The sequence below is a fragment of the Oreochromis niloticus genome, linkage group LG6, assembly GCF_001858045.2.
Source record: "Oreochromis niloticus isolate F11D_XX linkage group LG6, O_niloticus_UMD_NMBU, whole genome shotgun sequence".
In the NCBI taxonomy this organism is placed as follows: domain Eukaryota; kingdom Metazoa; phylum Chordata; class Actinopteri; order Cichliformes; family Cichlidae; genus Oreochromis; species Oreochromis niloticus.
Window position 1 is genome coordinate 32,068,720 of NC_031971.2, and position 21,017 is coordinate 32,089,736.

General features: G+C 37.5%; 2 protein-coding genes across 2 annotated transcripts in view; both read left to right on the forward strand.

Annotated features, from left to right (window-relative positions):
• The first annotated feature begins 18 nt into the window (after positions 1-18).
• Positions 19-17,173, forward strand: LOC102078680 (polymeric immunoglobulin receptor). Its single transcript, XM_025908255.1, has 9 exons — positions 19-36; positions 699-763; positions 970-1,299; positions 1,603-1,923; positions 13,313-13,612; positions 14,228-14,326; positions 14,655-14,756; positions 14,833-14,909; positions 16,452-17,173. The coding sequence occupies exons 2-9, from the start codon at positions 727-729 to the stop codon at positions 16,593-16,595; spliced, it is 1,410 nt and encodes a 469-aa protein (XP_025764040.1). The 5' UTR covers positions 19-36; positions 699-726; the 3' UTR covers positions 16,596-17,173.
• Positions 17,174-19,128: 1,955 nt separating this feature from the next.
• Positions 19,129-21,017, forward strand: part of LOC112847171 (polymeric immunoglobulin receptor) — a 6,041-nt gene continuing 4,152 nt past the window's right edge. The window contains exons 1-3 of the mRNA XM_025908259.1: positions 19,129-19,292; positions 19,421-19,747; positions 20,957-21,017. The exon at positions 20,957-21,017 is cut by the window's right edge and continues 260 nt beyond it. Of these exons, the coding sequence (XP_025764044.1) occupies positions 19,256-19,292; positions 19,421-19,747; positions 20,957-21,017 (425 nt within the window). The 5' untranslated portion in view covers positions 19,129-19,255. The remainder of the gene's footprint in view (positions 19,293-19,420; positions 19,748-20,956) is intronic.

Sequence of the window (21,017 nt, forward strand, 5' to 3'; positions counted from 1 at the left end):
GAACAGGCAAACTTCACACAGAAAGGCCCCTGTCAGGTAACAAGGACCTTCTTCCTTCTTCCTATCAGGTAACAATGCTAACCACTGTGCCACGATGCTGCCCTGAGCTTCGTATGGCTTGCACGTTTATCTTAAGATTATATGGTCATTTATATTTTTTCGTATCCTCTGCCTACATTGTGTGCACCCATTAAACTCTTTGGCATTGTACAAGAAAATGTCACAGCAATGCTCGTGGCGTATGTGGTGAGATCCTGTTTACCACACTAATGCTTGTCAGTGGGCAAAGAAAGTCGCTTGTCATCCTCAAGAGAAATGCAGAAAAAGAAGTTTCACATTTGCAGTTTATGCAGATACATAGGTGTCAATGACATCTGATAGCAATGCGAAATATGCTGACTCCAAAAATTGTTAATAAAGTTTATTTTTAAACGTCAAAACCCTGCATTAAATTTAACAACTGAATTAAAAAGAGGTTTAATTTTCAGATTTCAGATTAAATGTCAGACATGATGCACACACTCAGTTAATCAGAGAAAAGCCTTTTCTTTCTTACCGGCTTAACAATTTTCACATAAAAAAAGAGTAAAGAGTAAAAAAGAACGTGACCTAAATGCAGAAGTTAAAGGCTTTGACATTGCCATGACATTCAGGAAATCAAACTGTGGGTGTGACATTTTCAGCATATTTCTTGTCAGGTTTCTATTTCTACAAAGCAAAGCAAAGATGGGGATCCTTCAAAACCTGCTGTTCACCATCTGCAGTAAGTTGTTTAAATGAGTAGACAGCAAACAGATGAAGACCAAATGTAGATGTAGACTAATCTGTAAATCTGTTTCGGTAGTGCAGAGCAGAATACAATGCCTTCTGTTGATCGCAGCCCTTTGTTTATGCAGCAGTAACAATGCTATTATTAATGTTGATGTGACAAAATAAACAATATTTTTTTATACTGTCTTTTCTTTACAGTCACTCTGAGGTGTGTGACCAGTGCGGTAGGGCTGATCCATGTGACTGGGTATGTGGGGAGAGAGGTTAATGTTTCCTGCTCTTATGATGAAGGTTATGAGCCTTATAAGAAGTATCTGTGTAAGAACGACTGTGGCAGCAACAATGATGTTCTTATTACAACATCAAATCCAGTGAAAAACAAATACAGGATCCATGATGACAAAACAGCACGAATCTTCACAACGACCATCTCTGATCTTCATTCTGTGGATGCTGGGAAATACTGGTGTGGAGTGACCAGATTTGGAAAAGATATCTACACTGAAGTAAAGGTGAAGTTAGTGCAAGGTAATTAAAATAATTCTTCTCAAAATGTAGTTATTTGAATTCAGGTCAAATTCATATATAAGAGACATTTTTGACTGTAAAGGGTAAAAGGTGACAACAGATAAAAACGTAACTGGCAAAGGATTATTTATTTTTTCTGTTGTAAATATGACCTGATAATACTCATGCGATAGATGGTTCAGTTTGGTTGATTTTTTCTTAAGATCCCATACAGAAAATCTTGTTGCAGCAACCTAAATATAAATCATCATATCTGTTCTGTGGCTGTAACACATTTTCTGATGCCGTCTGCATTTTTGACAGACAGCTGCTGTGACACTGTGACCAAAATTGAAAGTCATGAGGGATACTCTGAGTCCATCGTTTGTCCATACGAGTCTCGGAACCAGAGCAACCTGAAGTACATCTGCAGAGGAAATCGGCCCTCCACATGTCTGCAGCAGGCACTAATCACCTCTGATAACAGAGAAAATGGACGATACAGACTTGATGATGACAAAGTGTTAGGAACATTCACAGTAAACATTAGCAGTTTGACTCAAAACGATTCAGGGTCATACCTCTGTGGTGTCCAAAGAAACTCTGAGCTGGATGTTTTCTCTGCTGTTGAGCTGAAAGTCAAAGGTGAGAGGTCATAATAATATTTAATTAAATAAGCTGAAAGGAAACACTTTCCTCTAAAAGAGTCTTTTTTTTCCATCTAAAAGAGTCTTTAAGAAATTTGAATATTTTTCTCTTTCACTCTCCACAGAGTGGTGCTGTGTCAAGTCAATTAAAATAAAAGGTACTGTTGGACAGCCTCTAACTTTGCAGTGCCCTTATCCTCCACAACATCGGGACAAAGGGAAGGTCCTCTGCAAGGGAGAACACCGCAACAGCTGCAAAGTCATAAGCAGTCAAAGCAGGTTCAAACTTGAAGGTAATGGTTCTTCCAGCTCTTTCTCTGTGGTGATCACAAAGTTGGAAGAAGCAGATGCTGGGACATACTGGTGTGGGTCAGACTCAGAGAGGAGGCCTGGAAACTACACCAAGATTCAGCTTTCAGTTGGTGAGATGAACACATTTAAATGAAAATAAAATCAATAGAATTACATTTACTTTTTTTCAGTCCACATTAACTGTTTAAACATAGTATGGTTCAATTGTTTGTGGTGTGCAAAGCTGGCTTCTTGCTGGCTTCAGTAGCGACACATCCTCCCAGAAGTCCTATTTACCCATATTATTGAAATACCAATGCCTAATGTGGCAGTAACAAGCAATGTGACAACCAACCCCAGTCTACTGCACATAAAACCAAGTAAACATTATGTAAAAATGATTTAAAAAAAATAAAAACAGGACCACTTTTATGTGTAAAATAGATTATGAAATATGGGGGGTTATTTGTGAAAAGCGTCAGAGTGACCAAAAATGACTGCCACCCAAGAGTTCTGATGGGGATAGCTATCAGGACTCTGAAACTATTCATATAACTGAAATAAGATTAATGTATTAAAATAAAGTTGCTAAGAGTATTTTTCTCCAACAGTCTTTCTCCAGCACACCATCACTCTACCTTCTACAGTCCAAACACTTGGAAAAACGTCAATAGAAATTCCCAGAAATCCCATTAAAAGTACAGTAAATACAATACGTATCTTTCAGTGTGTACTTCTGACGATCAGTGCTGTGAGTTATGGTTATTTTTTGGAAAGTAGTGAATGTAAGTCATACCAAAATGATCCCGAGTGTCACAACTGTTGTGGGTGTGCACGCTAGTAAACCTCACCTAACCCCACAGTTCTGTTGTGTGTCCCCGAAAGTGTGAATGTTTCAGGATGTTTAAATTTTTACTCCTTTCTGTTTTGGCTTTCTGCTTTTCAGATGCAGGACAGTATGTGGTTTACACGGTTCCTCCCCTGCTGCTGCTGCTACTGATGTGTGTTTTTGCGGTTATAGTTCATAAGTGCAAACATCAGAAAGCAAAAGGTATATTTTGCATTCACTGGTATGCACAAATGTACATGGAAAAAGAGGATAACCATGTTTTATGCTTTGTGTTTTCAGAAGATGAAGTTGTCATGAACAAAAATGCAAAGAACGAAGACGCTTTAGAGGAAGTGACAGATGCAGCAAAAAATAACGTAAGAAAACTAAAGTCTAAAACCTCAATAGTGTCCTCTATTAATAACAAGCCTTATTATAAACAAATGGAATAACGCAACAAATTGATTTTATTCTTAGTTGCGATCAGTGCAGTCTGTGCAAAAGTCTTGAGCCACCCTGCAATTTCTGTCTATTTTGCTTCCCAAGTATCCAGACTTTTGTTATTTTTTAACGTTCTCCAGAATTTTCTTTGAACACTGGCTGCTTACTTATTTTCAGTCCGGTTTTTGTGCATCACTATTTCAAGAAGAAGAACCTGTTTGTTAAGCCACCTTGGCCCATTTGCTGCTTAAAAGGCCCCACAAAACATTTTTTTATGTTTAAGCCAAGAATTCACAGTGAATTTCAATGTTCAACACAAACGTAGTATAAAATTATGAAGTAATAAAATTTCAAATCGTCATCATTACTATCACATCAAAGTATTATGTAATGTATTTCTAACCATTATTGAATACAATGAATCAGAAGCAGGCAATAACTGTTACCATTTATCACAGATAGTAAATGGATTATAATAAACTTTAGTGCTCACCTTGAAATTGCAGGAATTGTATGAGCCAGAGGTGTTCAAAATGTTGGATTACTGTGTGTCAATTAATCCACACACAGATACACCACACAGACTTTTATTATAATTCCTCCGAAGTCTTCATATTGAGTCTGCATAGATGTGGTTTTACTGTTGTATTCACTGCTGTAGATGACAAGGCAATAATCTTAATATGACAGTGGTGCTAATGTAGGAAAGATATTTCATCATGTGTTGTTCATTGGTCTCTGAATAGATTTGTGGAAATCAAGACGTTGTGATGTGTAAGGAGGAGACGTCCAGACAAAAGAGCTGACCCAGACTATGAAAACTGAAGAAATCTACCTTAATAAAAATGTCCATAAAGCCAATATAAGATAAACAGAACATGCATTTGGGATCAAACGGCGGATCTCACCTGTATAGAGATTATCCTGTTTAATTTTTCTTTAACGTCAAGAAATCTTAGAATAATCAGCTTTCTCACTGACTCACTGAACACTTTGCTGTGTTACCATGTGAAATAACTGCTTTTTATGCATATATAGCCTCACTTCTTACTCCTTTGCTGTTGTCCCTATTCTCATGTTTATTGCTTAGTGTTAACATCATAATCTGCACTGATTTTCTCATACTGTGAAAAGCCTCAAATGTCAAATGTAAACATGAGTGTCAAGTGAATAACTTGGAGTCCTGTGTTTGAGTCTTTCTTGCAACTTGGTCCCTTGACATTTGGACAATGTAATATAACTTTTGTAATGATAACTTTTTCCACTTTCTCACTATAATATCCTCAATATGTGCCTGTAGTACTTTAACTTTTTTTTCTTTATTTTGGAGCTGTATCACAATAAATTTTTATTTCCTTGTAGGATCAATAAAGTATCACACGATATCACAACTTTAAATGTACTGATTATGTGAAGTCTGTGAATACTTCTTTCACCACTAGGTGGAATAAGTCATCCATTTTAACAGTTTTATACCGCTTTCATCGGAAGACCAACTCATAATGTCCACATAATGTCCACTCCCCTCTGTGATGAAAGTCTAGGCTTTCCCACTGTGTGTGTAATATTTCAGAGTCCTAACAATAGTTCCTTTTAAGTTTCTATTTTGATGAACAGAAACCAAGATGTGGAGAGTTCCTGCTGGTCACACTCTGCAAGAAGTTATTTAAATGGCTAAAGAAGCAGAGAAGAAGAAAAGAGCAGAAAAAAACTCCTTCTCGTATGATCATGGTTATGAGTCTCTAGAGAAGTATCTATGCAAATGATTGTGATGACAAGGATGTTTGTAATGCAGCATCGTAACTAAGGGGGAAAAATACTCAGTCCAAAGTACTGAGAAGGGCACGGGCCTTCACAGTATTTTTTTATTGCTTAGAATTAATGATCTGCACTGAAATTGTGCAAAACCACAAATTAAATTAAATTAAAATATCAACATAAGTATAAAGTGAGCGAAGTAGCAAAACCAAATTCCGAGCACACAGTAAACTATTACATGAATATCCCCCTCATCTGTTTGGGTTTGAAACACATATAGTAAATCACCATGAAAACAACTTCAAGGCATACCCCTTTAAAATAAATTAAAATGTTTTATTCTGAAAGCAGGTGACTGCTTGCATCGCTTCCAAAAGGGGCCAAACCTCATATTAAACATTTCAGATTTACAGTGCAGCCAGAAAATATCCACATAATTTCACTTGTTTGACACTTTGGCATGTTATATTATAATATATTATTTCAAAATGAATTAAACAGAAACAGAAACATTTCTGCATCATTAAAGATTCCAATGAGCGCAGTGGCCTAAATCATAAATGGAAGAAGTTTGGAACAACTGAGACTCTTCCTGAGCTAGTTGACTGATCGGGAAGAAGGGCCTTAGTTAGTGAGGTGACCAAGAACTCTATGGTCACGCTGACAGAGCTCCACTGTTACTCTGTGGAGAGAGAAGAACCTTCCACACTTTGCCAGTTAGGCCTGTGTGGTAGAGTGGCCAAGGCTGTAACATGACAAAATGTGTAGCAAGTGACACACTGGCAACACGTTTGGATGCACTGCACATGCAGTATATCCAGTGTTAATCTGTAGAATTTATTTTAAACAGAAACCTGAGGTTGTTTTTTTTTAACTAGTACAGATACAGTTGTTGATCTTGTGCTGATATTATCTCTAAGATAGCGATGCAAAATGTCAATCCATTTTCTTGGGGTTGAACCTATCCCAGCCGTCATAGGGCAAGAGGTCGGGTACACCCTGGGCAGACTGCTAGTCTGTCACAGGGGCACAATACAAAACATGCTGATTAAAAATGGCTTTAAAAGTTTTTTGTTCTTTTTTAACCCTAGAACACTATCGCTATAAATAGTAACACAATCACTAATGCCGGGTGATTTTTACCCGATATAATATAACCAATAAAAAGTAATCAAATATATCAAAATATGACAACACATGACAAATTAGAGTAGTCGTCTTTTACTTTCAACTGTGCCATGTCTAACAAAATGAAAAAAAAAACCTCCTAAAACAAAATAATGACTCTGGAAAGCTGGTCTTTGGTCCACTCATTCCTGGGAAATTTGAGACTTCCCTGGTGAAGGCACAGGCTCCTCGACACGCAAACAGCTGCAGGAGAGAGAAATCATGTAAATGTATTTGCTCGGGTGTAAATCACCCGGCGATAGTGTTCTAGGGTTAAATGAAAGATTGTAACATTTAGTCCTTCTAGCTTTATGTTAGTTACTGTTTTTAGAAGTTTTGTTATTCTTAGTCCTTAGCTGTTAGTTTCCCTTTTGTGTCACCCGCTGCTTGTGCTCTCTGTGTGCAGTCAGCATTATTGTTGTATTATTGTTTGTTTTCTTTACCATTGGCCCGAGTCTAGTAACAGTTCAATGTCAGGCTTGTAGTCTGTGGTCTGTGTGTGTTCTGTTACTCTGTCCCTGTATCTGGTTTGTATGCCTCGAGTCTGGGTCTCAGTCTCTTGGTTTTGTGTTTCCTTTTTATTTTGACAGTCCCTTGATTCATGTATGTTAAATTCTGCTTTGGCTTCTGTCTCTAATCATTTAGATTCTGTTCAGTTGTGTTTTCAAGGTGTGTATTCTCTGCCCTGATTCCCTCCTGTGTATTTATTGTTCGAGTTTCCTTGTCCTCGTCACATCATCGTGATTCTCTCCTCGTGCATGTGCCCTGTTTAGTCAGTTTTGTAACCAGTTCTAGATTCCAGTATAGTCTAAATTTTCTCTTATTTTGCATTTTATTTCCCAAGCTCCAGCAATTAAGCTATGTGAGTTCGGTTTCTGCCTCTGTGTCTTCAATTTGGGTAAGGAAACTGCCAGCCACACATTGACACATGACAGCATGATTTTTTTTGTTTGTTTTCAAGAGACTGTTTGGTATGTACCCGTCCATGAATCCTGAGATTCACCAGGTGGGTTCTGAGAATCCCTGGCTAGTGGGCCGGTTGCCCGCCTGGCTAGAGGACCGTGTTTTGGCCAATGCATCCTCCCATAGCCTCTGCTCCGAAGTCCACACCTCTCCAGCCTGCCTACCTGTGTTTTATGTTCGTTGTTCTCATTGATTTCACCTGATCACTCTTTACCAGCCACCTCCCCTCCGTTACAGCCCAGGACCGATGTGCCGTTCATACATGCAAGGATCAGATTGAGCAGCTTCATCCTATTGCCGGTCACCCGCCCTCCATACTCTCTTCTTGCCTGCTCACCTCCACCCTCTGTTTGAGGAAGCGAGGCTCTTGGCAACGGAAGAGCAATTGTGACTCTGAACACTGCGACCTCACTCCTATGCAGGAATTCTTCAATTTTCTGGGATATTCAGTTCCTGTGCCAGCTAGCTTATCCACCACTAAAACATCCAATCAGTCCATCATGTCAACACAGCAACCAGCACCTTAGCTGTCTGAGCTTGACCCAGTGGGTCCTGTTCCACTGGGATGTGTCCCAGAGGAGCCAGCACCTGGTTTTCCTAGGCACCTAGAACCAGCACCCAAGGCTTCCATGTTGCAGGAGGCCAAGTATCTTTGATGGCAGGCTTCGAAGGCTTTCTCTTATGCCAGCCATCTCTGTCACTGGCATCCAGATCTCATTGTTTTTCCCACTGGATCCGTGGCCGGCCTCCAGCCTTTGTCTCAGCTACTGGTCTCACCCCTGAGTTTAGCACTGCGGCCTGGGCAGCCTCGTCTAGTTGCTGCGCTGGCCTCCTGAACATTTTGTATTGGAGGACTGAGTATTTCTTGGTGTTTTATTGTGCTTCAATCCTGTGTCTTGTTTTATGGCCAAGGAAATCTCCAGGGCAGAACGGCACAACTCCCGGCACATCATTTTCAGATCACCGCTGTCTTTCGCTACTCAGGTTAAACCTAATATATAAGTCACTTAGATAACCAAAAAATGTTATTGTTTGGCTTTTATCAGTGTTTTATTTGTTCGTGAGTAAAACGGTTTGGCTGAGATTAAAGTTATTAGATTAAATAAAATAAAACTTTATTAATCCCCCGGGTGGATTCCTCCTTGGTTTTCACACAGCTGAATAAACAGAAAACTGATTAAACAGAAGTGTGAGATGGCCAAGAATTTACGCCAGTGTCATGTTATATTTTAGATAGCAAGGAGCAGACGGCCGAGTTTATTAAACTCCACCAAGACAGCGGTGACGCAAATCTGAAGGCTAGACCGTCCAATTTCACAGCCGTTTACTTCTGGCCTACCCGACCTTCTGAGGACCCGGCCCACATAGGCTGTGTCCCAATTCAGAGACCGCACGCTTGAAGTACGCATTTTAAGTGCGATTACGTCACCGCCACGCGACGACGGCTGTCCCAATTCGAAGTGTACTTCAAATGCATACTCCAAATGTGCCGTCGATTTCCCCAAATATCAAGCATGGTCCGGTGCACGCTTCATGGTCCCATATATCCCAGAATTCATAGCGCGGCGGTGGGTGTGGATAATTTTGCCGCAAAATACGGCAGACGGCAGAAGGGAGCGGCCGAAGAGTGAACTGCCAAAAGTAAGTACTGAGTATTATGTCACTTATTTATGTGCGAATATTTAATAATGAAGAACATTAAAACATTACTGTTGGCCACATGTCGGCAAAGTTATGTGACATTAGTAATGTTTGTACTTTCAGCGGTAACTTGGTTTTAAAGCCTCTACTTCTAAATACATATATAGTCGACCTTAATCTTACAGAGAATGTGATGATTTTATGGATAATTAAAGTCAGTCATATATCCACAAACACAACAAGCTGAAAGTCAGTGATGCTGCTCGGTTTGCAGTCCTGAATATGACGGCACAAGCAGGATTCACTGCACTGTTAATGTTAGCTATGTTATATTGCTGCTTCTGTTCGGTGGTGTCGAGCCAAACGGACTTTAACGTGTGTTTGAACGAGCTGACGGTTCACTCGTTAAGCTGAAAGAAAGATGCTTTAATCACAGGAGTCACACATGTGTCCACTGTACCATCTGGGAACTCTTCTTGTTTAGCACTCGTAATAACACAAACACTAAATCCTCCTTCTCTTGTGCTGTTTTGTAGCAGTGTATACACCTGAGACTGTCACCTGTCTGTCTGTCCTGCACTCTCTCTCTGTTTCTTTCTCTCTGATTGTGGAATAAAAGTATGAACATGTATTTATAAGTTACACTTGTGTTTGAATCCTGCAGCTTATCACACATTTGATTTCCATGTGTGACAACTGCAAGTGTCCAGAGTGAGGACAGACTGAGGGACCCACTGCTGCACATCATCTGTGAGGCTTTGCACCCCTGATGATCCACCAGGACAAACTCAGCAGTGTGTGAGGAAGAGGAGGAGGAAGAGCCAGCAGCAGCTGACAGATGGAGAGAATAGACAGACTGTTCCCTGTTTGTGAAGCACTGCTAGGAAAGTTTAACATAACTAATTGTCTGTCCTGAATCAGTCTTATTAGGTAATGTTCAAATAATTTTATCATTCCAGTGTTTTCAGTGTGGGAGAAAGTACTCAGGGCCTTCAAGTTACACACTATGAAAGGCAGCAACAAGTTTAATATTCAGAAACCTAAAGTATGTATCAGCAGCAGAATGGAGCTAAAAATAAATGTTTGTTTCAGTTCTATGAAGCTTTGAGTATTTTGGATTAGTAGTACTGCTGTGTTTGTTGCATCATATTACTGTAATTGTTTATATGCTTTATATAGTCTGAGGTAAGTTGATCTATAGTGTTACATCATATTCTATAAGGATGTTATGTGTTTGTAGACTTTCTGCCCAGTTTGACCCATTTAGCAGAAGTCAGCCTGTTTAAGGCTCTGATATCTATTCTGTATGACTTAAAGCAGTTATGACATGGTCTTATTTTATCACCCAATAAAGGAATATTTAATATATCAGTCTGATCTTCATTCTATCAGAAACAGTTATCACAGCTCGTACATTTGCTTTTTACACACATATATAAGCATTGAGCCAAATGTAATAATGCCAACATATTAAACCAGTGGTTCTTAACCTGGGTTCGATCGAACCCTAGGGGTTCGGTGAGTCGGTCTCAGGGGTTCGGCAGAGCCTCTGCCGTGACATGCACGGCTCATTTTGTGCACCAGTAAAAAACATATCTATGTCTTGAATTTGAAAAAAATCACATTTTATTTTTCACTAAAGAGGGGTTCAGTGAAAGCGCATATAAAACTGGTGGGGTTCGGTACCTCCAACAAGGTTAAGAACCACTGTATTAAACGAACAATATTTGTCTCTTATATATAATACATCTATATATACACTGTCAAAGATACTTGTCTTTGAGTGAAGATTTAAGGCGATAGGAAATATAAATAACTGCAACTTGAATCTTTGACCCAGACTTCAAGCTCACTGCTGTAATATATCCTGTAATATATATATATCATAATAATCTGACAATACATATAATATTGGCCACATTATATTTAAATTACCACAGTGAGATGATTTTAGTCTCATGAATAACATTAGCTAATTGTTATTTACTAACTAATCTTAAAATGACTGTTCAGTACAGAAATGAAGCCCAACTCTCATGTTTTACAGTCCTGTGGTCTCAACTAATCAAAGTGATGTCATGACAAACATGAATGACCAACAAAACATTTTTTCTCCTTCATTTCTGTCAAACAAAGCTGTATGAAACGTTTCTCGCGGTTAGTATCATGGTTGCTAGGCAACCTGAACAGCGCGACGAAGGCTAGACCGTCCCATTTCACAAGCCTCTCACTTCTGCACTTCTCATACTTATAGTACGCACCGTACGTAGTACGCGTAGTGCGTGTACTTCAAGCGTGCAGACCCTGAATTGGGACACAGCCATAGACTGCGAAGGCTGGGTCCTCAGGAGGATGCAGCCCATGAATTTGGACACGACCCTAATCAGGGAATGGGAAACAGGAGGGAGACACAGCTGGGAGAAATTAGGGCTAACGAGACAGGGGGAAGTAAAACTGAATACACTGACTTAGGACTGGGACTATCAAAATAAAACAGGAAAAAAGAAACAAATCACAAAGATGCACCTTGACGCTGAACTAAACCAGGAATAATAATCAAAATAGCACAACTTAAAGAACCAGAACATAAATCATAATACAGAAATATACCAAAATATAAGAAACTGAAAAAGCTGGGTAAAAATGACCCAGAACCGTGACAAATAAAATGCTATGTTACATTTACCAACTTAATTAATAGGAACTGTTTTTAGTTTAAACCTCAGAATAATGCTCACACACTTAATTTATCAAACAAAAGTCAGTTTATTTACTACCAGTCTAATCAGTCTATATGACAAGAGTTTCCACATTAAAAATGCAATTGTTTAAGGATTAAAAAAAATTGCTCAAATTGCAGAAGTGAAAGGCTTCTGCAATTCTGTGACATCTAATACCTCTATGGGCGTCATTTATTCACAGGATTTCCTCTCAAGTTTCTATTTCTATGAAGCAAAGCAAAGATGTGGAGCTTTCAAAACCTGCTGTTTACCATCTACAGTAAGTTATTTTAATGAGTACATTAGTAAAAAGATGAAGACTAAAGATAAAATCTAGACTAAATGTGTACTTAAATACTACTCCTGATTTTTTTTCTTCACAGAGCAGTAACATTGCTAGCTGAATGCCTAAATGGAAAAAACAAAAACAAAAAAAACAAAACAATGATCTTTTATATTTTCTTTACTTTACAGTTGCTCTGAGGTGTGTGACCAGTGCGGAAGAGGTGATCCGTGTAACTGGATATGTGGGGAGTATAGTTAAAGTTTCCTGTTCCTATGATGAAGGTTATGAGTCTTATGAAAAGTATCTGTGTAAGAACGACTGTGGTGACAGTGATGTTCTTATTACAACATCTGAATCACGGAAAAATAAATACAGGATCAATGATGACAAAACGGCACGAATCTTCACAACAACCATCTCTTATCTTCATTCTGAGGATGTTGGGAAATACTGGTGTGGAGTGACCAGAACTGGAAAAGATATCTACACTGAAGTTGAGCTGAAATTAGTGCCAGGTAAACAAGGACTTCCAAAAAATGAATTATAGTTGAGTAAAATTCATATATAGAAGATGTTCATGATTGTAGAGCTTAAAGGTGAGAACAGATAAAATGTAACTGGTAAACGATTACTTGACTTTACTTAATTTTATTTATGTAGTGCTAGGTCACAAAAACCAGTCACCTCAAGGTGCTTTACAGTGTATAGTAAAGACATAATGTCTTTATGACATTCCTGCAGTTTAACTAATTGTTAAGATCTATCATTGATAGAGCTGGGTATCAGATGCAGCAATTATGTTTGGTTTGTTTAAAATTTACTTGTTGCAGCAAGTTGAATATAAAACATCATATCTCTTTACCTTCTTGACAGACAGATGCTGTGACACTGTGACCAAAATTGAAAGTTATGAGGGATACTCTGAGTCCATCAGTTGTCCATATGACTCTCAGTATCAGAACAACCTGAAGTACATCTGCAGAGGAAACCAGCCCTCCACATGTCTGCAGCAGGCACTAATCACCTCTAACAACAGAGAAAGTGGTCACTTCAGACTTGATGATGAAAAAATGTCAAGAAAGTTTACAGTGACCATTAGCAGTTTGACCCAAAGTGAATCAGGATCATACCTCTGTGGTATCCACAGAAACTCTGACCTGGATGTTTTATCTGCTATTGACCTGAAAGTCAAAGGTGTGAGGTCATAATTACACTAACAAAAAGGAAACAATTTCTTCTAAAAGGCTCTTTAAGAAACTCTTTAAATTATTTTTCTCTTTCAACATGACAGAGTGGTGCTGCGTCAAGTCAACTAAAGTAACAGGTACTGCAGGGCATCCATTAACTCTACAGTGCCCTTATCCTTCACAAAATCAGAATAACAGGAAGTTCCTCTGTAAAGGAGACCACCGCAACAGCTGCAGAGACATGGTGATGAGTGAAAGCAGACTTGCACTACGAGAGGATATTTATTCCAGCTCTTTCTCAGTGACGTTCACAAAGATACAAGCGGATGATGCTGGGATATACTGGTGTGGGTCAGACTCACAGTGGAGAGTCGGAAACCATGTTAAGATTCAGCTGTCAGTTGGTGAGATGAATACTCATGTACATAAAAATAAAATGGCCAGAGCTGTAAGTAACATCCTTTTTTGCAGCCCAGTGTGCAAATATAGACTGTGGATGGTGGTTCAGTTTTTCTGTGCCACAACCAGAGTGAACTACTTCTTAGAAGTCATATTTTTACCCTAACACCAAACTATCATTTGAAATTTTTAATCTTTATGTAGCTTATTTGTTAAAAAGTTCTAAGATTATCTGGTTAAAAAAGGTTTACAAACACTCCAATGCCATTTCTGATTCTGTACTTAGTTATATGAGCTAAAAGTGGAAGTTAAAGGTAATTATTAAAGTTCATAGAGTAGAGAGAAAAAAAACAGGAAAACCAAATATTTATATTCTGTATTTAAATCATTTTAATCAGTGTTCCACCAAACTATATATCTAAATATAAAACCATAGATGTTAAGTGGTCTACTGACTATTAATGTATAAATTGACAAAGAAAGAATCTGATTTCAGGTAAGTGAACAGTTTAAGAGTGAAAGCCAGTCTGGATCACTCAGAAACTGTTCACTCAACTTAAAATAGATTATTGTATTATGATAAAGTTTCTAAGAACATTGAAAGTCTTTTCCTTCAACAGTGTCTCCACGGCACACCAGCACTGTACCTTCCACAATGGAAATTCCAGGAAAAACTACAACACACAAAAAAACTACAACTCAAAATAGACCTAATAAAGGTACAGTGTATACAATGTGTCTTTTAGTGTGTGCTGTACTGTTGATCAGTGTTGTGAGATAGCTTATGTGGAGATAACGTACTTTATGGTTACAATTGGAAATAGTTATAGTTTTTTGAGTACAGTTTCAGCAAGTCCCCTGGGAGTGAATGTAGACCATGGTACAATGAGTGTCAAAACAGCTGAGGGTCTATGTTTTACTAATAGATAAAAAAAAAAAAATAGATATAAAAAGAAAACTACCATCTGAGCCCACAGTTCAACTTGTCTTAGTGTAAAAAGGAAGTCTGTATTTTTACTGGGTTCTGTTTTGGTTTCTGCTTTTCAGATGCAGGACAGTATGTGGTTTATGCTGTGCCCGCTGTGCTGCTGCTACTGATATGTGCCCTCGTGGTTACAGTTTATCAATGCAAACATCAGAAAGTAAAAGGTATATTTTATGCGCAAATGTACTCAAATGTGCATGCAAAAAGAAAACAACCATGTTTTATGCTGTGTGTTTTCAGACGGTAAAGCTGTCATGAACAGAAATGCAGAGAACGAAGAAGGTTTAGAGGAAGTGACGGCTGGCACAGAAAATAACGTAAGAAAACTAAAGTCCAAAGCCTTAATAGTGTGCTCTATCTATAACAAGTCTCACTATGTACAAACAAGCAAAGTTTTTTTTTCTTAAATGAGTTCAGTAGAGTACTGTGCAAACGTCTTGAGCTATCCCTCATTTCTTGTAATTTTTGAAAGTTCTTCTGCCTTTCTGAATGTCTTTAAAAAAATCTTCCTCAGACACTGGCTGCTTTTTCCCTCCTTCTCAGTCCAATCCTTTTATCTGACCATTTTCACAGTAAATGTTTTTAATATTATCGTTAAGCCACCTAACATTGACCCGTGAATCACAGAAGCATAAAAAATGCATCAAACTCATGGGGTGACCCTGTCAAGAAGTCATTCTTAATCGAAGGAAACAGAAAAGGCAGAGGTATGCCAAATTATCCAAGAACTGGACTGACAATTAGTGACAATAAGTCTTATGGGATGATAAATTTGATAAGAAAATTATGAATTTGTTTCAAACTGTCATCAGTAGGTGCAGGGGAGGTCAGGAGAGATGTACAACAGTACCTCTGTCATTGTTTGGGGCTGAATTCAAACAAGTGGTCTTTGGAATCTTATTAACATTGATGGAATTATGAACACAGAAAATCACCATCAGATTTTGATCTACCGTTCAATACCATCTGGAAATAATTCTGACAACAGGTCATTTGTCAGCATGATAATGATTCCAATCCCAACAATGATCGGGTAGAAATTCACGATATATCAAATCAGCTTTTATTATTCATGGTTTTTGTTATTTTACTGATAGCAAACTGATGTTTGAATCTTTCATTCAGATTCATCCACAATGTTACTATTCAGTATACAATATAAGATAAAATGAGAAAGCTATCACATTAATCACCACCATCATCACCATCATAATTATCACCATCATCACTTAAACACTTCTATCTGTTCTTCATTACCATAAAGAAACCACGTGATAGTGATTAGATGACACAAAACTTTTGATGCTCATCTTGAAATTGTGGCAGGAATTCTCAAAATGTAAGATGGCTGAGTGCCAATTAACCCACATAGACAGATTGGAGAAACTTAAGTGAGTAAGCGAACAACCAGTTACCAGTAATACTTAACAGTTTTATGGAGATATAATTAGCTAAGATGTTAAAACAGAAGAGGAAAAAAAGAGAAGTTCTCCCTTGGTTGGTTTTGCACTTCTGTAGTGTGAAATTAACTGTTGACTAAAGAAATTTATGTTAGCGCGTTCTCTCATTGAGGTATTTGGGGGTAGCATGAAATGTTATTGAGGACAGCCACTGGCCCACAGGCTGCGCTTAGAGAGCCACAGCTTTACACTTTGGTTCAGCTGATAATGTGTGAAAAGCATCTAATTTTAGACTTTTTAACTTCTTTTAACCTTAAAACTAAACTATGTAATTTATTTGCAGCAATATTTGAAGCATGATCTGTTTTTGTAATTTTTCTATCAGAATTCAAATTGTTAAAAAATGTTTGCTTTATAAAATGACATAACATCATGTGTTGTTCATTGGTCTCTGAATAGATCTATGGAAATGAAGAAGTTGTGAGGTACAAACAACAGAGTGCCTGTTACAACTATGACGATGCAGGTGAAGATGAACCAGACTATGAAAACTTCACAACATCTGAAGAAGTTTACTGTAATGAAAATTTCCACAGAAGATAAACAGAACATGCATTTCAGGTCAAAATATGGGTTTCACCTATATAGATTTTAACTTGTTTGATTTCTCTTTAACAGTTAAACAACAAATTTTAATGTACAGCCTTCTCTTTGTCACACTGAAAACTTTGTTTTGGTTTCTGTTTAGCCATGAGAGATAGCTGCTCTTTATGCATGTGTAGCTTGACTTGTTTTTATAGTTTAATTTTTATTGTTTAGTGTTTTTTCTGAAGTTGTGGAAAAACTCAAACTAAATTTCTAACATGAGAGCAAAGTAAATAAATAAACAAGCAAAATGAAATCTAATGTTGTTTCATATAGTAATAAGTTCAACAATATGTTTAACTGTTTCTGCCTTATTTGAGCTGCGACATTGTTACATTCTGGTCAATCAAAGTATTTGGATTGAAATAGAGCAGTGAAACGTAAAAGGTTACAGTTTGCAGTTTTCATTTTATGATGCTTTTTTCTGTTTGTTGCAAATGGAGCTGGATAGTGGATACGATTTTACAGAAAAAAAACCAAACAATCAGTGTGCAATTCCTCATAAGATGTCATATAAACATCCAATGTGTTCAAAAGTGTAGTAGTTTGTTTTTTCCTTCAGACGAGCCAGAAAACACTTTGAAAAACACTTTTAGTGTCGCTGCTTAGTGTGTCACATTGAGCCCTCTGCTGGTGCTGTTTTAGTTTAACACCAAATACAGTAATTGTGTTGCAGAAATTGAGACAAGATTTCAGATTGCATAACTTGTAACAGGTATTAAGATTCGTGCATTTTTATTGAAAAACTTTAGTTTTTATGTTTTGATATTCTTAGAAATGCCGTACTTAATGTTGTAACCTTTTTTAATCACTAATTACAGTTAAACACACTAAACATAGGACTTGATGGATCACATCAAATAATAGGTTATAGACCCCTTAGTAAGAGCAAAAATAATATATATTTTTTTATATAACAAGCTGGCATATATTCTTGCGTGAACATTTTGGACTTTCCAGACAGAAACAAACATGACAAAAATAAACATGTTCCTCTTTTTCGATAAAACTTTCCATGAAATTCGGAAATGACAGTCGTGGTAAGCACATCACAAGGGAGACTGCAGACTTTAAAATGTAAAAATAAAAGCACAGTTTTCACGCTACATCCAGATGTGTCAAGTTGCTGAAGGGGAAAGTCACCTAAAATTTATCATTGAACAAATCTGTTGTGGTTTGTGCTCACTGCATAAAAACAGAAAGCTAAATATAATTCCAAATGGATGCAGTATGACAAGCAGACAGTGATATTAATCTATCTGAGAGGGACTGAATAATCTCTGTATTCACGAAAATGTTGATAAACGTGTAATATTCAGTCATACACACTGACATAAACTAGCAGCCAATGCTATCACCCATGCAGATCAAACTCACACCTACTTAGTGCTACACAACAGACGAATAAAATAGTAGAATTTTACTAACCAAAACTTAAGCACAGACTTCCTGAGCAACTGCTACATAAAAGGCACCAACACCAAAAACACGGTCAAGACATCTGTTTTGGTAAGTGTCACCACACCTGTCACACCCATCAACTCTAAGCCTCAGTGGTATTCAGTGTGTGTGTGTGTGTGTGTGTGTGTGTGTGTGTGTGTGTGAGGGAGAGAGAGAGAAAATGGATTGATGGATTTCTCAACTACTTATTTAATGATGGAAGGTGGTTCAAGGTTAAGAAGTTACTTTATCAATAATAGAAAAATAAACAAATAGTCTGTCAATCTCTATTTAATAATTCTGAAACATATGAAAACTGTTAACAGCCAGTTTTATTTTTTCTTTCCTCAGAGAAAGCTATTGCGACAAAATGGCTTAAGTGGCTTCACTGTATGGGTTTGCTTGACTCAGTAACTGACAGTTTGTGTTTAAGGATATGTTAAGAAAGTTTGCAACACTGGTGCGTTGTAAAGTGCTGCACCGAAGTTCATAGTTGAGGTATTTATTTTTGTATTTTCATAACTTTAAACTTAAAACTGATCAATTTTACTACATTAGTATCATCTGATAGGACTAGTTAGCTGCTTTACCAAATGCAGGGAGAGTTTTTTTGTAAAAATTCCTGGCTTATTGACCAAACAGTAACTAAGAAATTCATTAAAGTAATTAATTGGTAAAGTAAATCCGTTGGGCATCTTTCTTCGTCTTTAGACAATAATTCTGATGGCAAAAGAACCAAACGGGACAGGTTAAAAAAAAAAAAAAAAAAAAATTAATTAAAAGAGAACAAAAATCAGCAGATACGTTTTTAATCAAAAGAGAAAAATGCTGCTTTTATATTAATGAATAAGTTATAATTATATGATGTAACACTCAGAACTTTTAGTCAGTGATGTTAGTTTTGATTATATAAGCAAAGTTTTATAAATACATTTAAATATTTTTATTTAGCACAAGACTTTAAATTGAACGGTGCTGTTTATGAGAGGTGTTCACCATAAGGTGGCACATGTCAGCTATTTTTCATTTTTAAAATACCTTTACAGGAAGAGCCACTTAATAATGTGTAGTCCTCTCTGTGCTGATAGTGCTGATAGGCTTCCCCACTGCATGCAAAATATTTCTTAGTATTAAGAGTAGTTCCTGTCAAGTTTCTGTTTTGATGAGCCAAAGCGAAGATGTGGAGACTTCAAAACCTGCTCTTCACCCTCTGCGGTAGGTTTTTTAAAGAGCTAAAAAAAATAACACACCCTTTTTATTGGGCTTAGGAATTGTATTATTATTAATGAATGTTGACATGAAAAAATAAACAATTATATAATTTTTTTATAATTTCTTTACAGTTGCTCTGGGATGTGTGATCAGTGCAAGAGGGGTGATACTTGTGACTGGATATGTGGGGGGGAAGGTAAATGTTTCCTGCGCCTATGGTCACGGTTATGAGTCTTATGAGAAGTACCTGTGTAAGGATGTCTGTGGTGACAATGATGTTCTTATTACAACATCCCAACTAAAAAACCTCAAATACTCAGCCTGTGATGACAAAAAGGCTCGAACCTTCACAGTGACCATCTCTGATCTTACATCTGAGGATGCTGGGAAATACTGGTGTGGAGTGACCAGAACGGGACAAGATATCTACACTGAAGTGAAGCTGAAATTAGCACCAGGTAAATAAAGCATTCCAAATTTGTAGTCAAGAAAAAGATCACATATAAAAGACATATATCAGTACATATAAATGTACAGTAGATCAAATCATAACTGGTAAAGGATTACAGTGGTCCCTCGCTATAACGTGGTTCACCTTTCATGGCCTCGCTGTTTCACAGATTTTTTGTGTGCAATTTTGCATGCTTGTTTTTTGGGGGGATTTTTTTACAGTTCTGCGTCCTGATCGGCTGTAGATCATTGTCAATCAGTGTCCTCCGTGCCGTGTCTCCTGCACAGTACAGAATGTGTTCAGCTTGTCAAATTTACATAAATCTTCAATTGCTAGCAGTGTGACTCTGAAGTGCTGTACTGTATGTTTGTAAGTTTTCCCTCCAACAAACACAACAATGTCGATGAAATGTTTTGCACAGTCAAAGGCACCTACGGTAGCACCTAAAAGGCAGAGGAAGATGCTAACCATCGCCCAAAAAGTTGGACTGCTGGACTTGCTAAAGGAAGGTAGAAGTTACCGTATTTTTCAGACCATAAGGTGCATTAAGAGAAACAAAACAGTCAGATAAGTCAAACTTTACTCAACTCATTCTTCTTGCTTCCTCTACTTCCGTACCATTGATTCATTAATGTTGAATTCTCTGGCAGCTGCTCTATTCTCATGTTCTGGACCTGAAAACAGGGTTTGATCTTTGGTTTCATTCTATAATACTGGACTTATTTTTCTATGAAGGTTTGAACTTTGAGAGTTTTTAAGCAAGGGAGAAAAGTGTGAAAATGTTCATGCCTGTCTTAGAAAAGTGTATAAAGTGTGTAGTGAGGGGTTTTACAGCCTTAAAACATCTATAATAATTGTAAAAAATAAAGTTGGCTACTTCGCGGATTTCACCTATCGCGGGTTATTTTTAGAATGCAACTCCTGTGATAAACGAGGGACCACTCGACTTGCTTTTATAACATGGCTGTACATGACATATGACAGCCTGGATCGATCTTCATTAAGATCCCATAAAGGGAATGAACTGCACATATAAATAGGAAACAGTAATAACCACACATAAAACAAATGGATAGGGTGATGGCTGAGTGCACAAATGTCTGTGAAGGAAAGTTATTACAATAAACATACAATAAACAATAGGTTCAATATGAAATATTATACCTCTCCTCTGTGTTTATAACACATTTTCTACTGCAATTTATGTTTTTGACAGACAGCTGCTGTGACACTGTGACCAAAATCCAAAGTTATGAGGGATATTCAGAGGACATCAT

Bases quoted from the DNA above. Each gene is read 5' to 3' on its own strand.
- LOC102078680 (XM_025908255.1), top strand. From the start codon at position 727: ATGGGGATCCTTCAAAACCTGCTGTTCACCATCTGCA. The intron at 1,300-1,602 runs GTAATTAAAATA...CATTTTTGACAG, and splicing joins AAAGGTGAAGTTAGTGCAAG to ACAGCTGCTGTGACACTGTG. The intron at 14,757-14,832 runs GTATATTTTATG...GTGTGTTTTCAG, and splicing joins CAAACATCAGAAAGTAAAAG to ACGGTAAAGCTGTCATGAAC.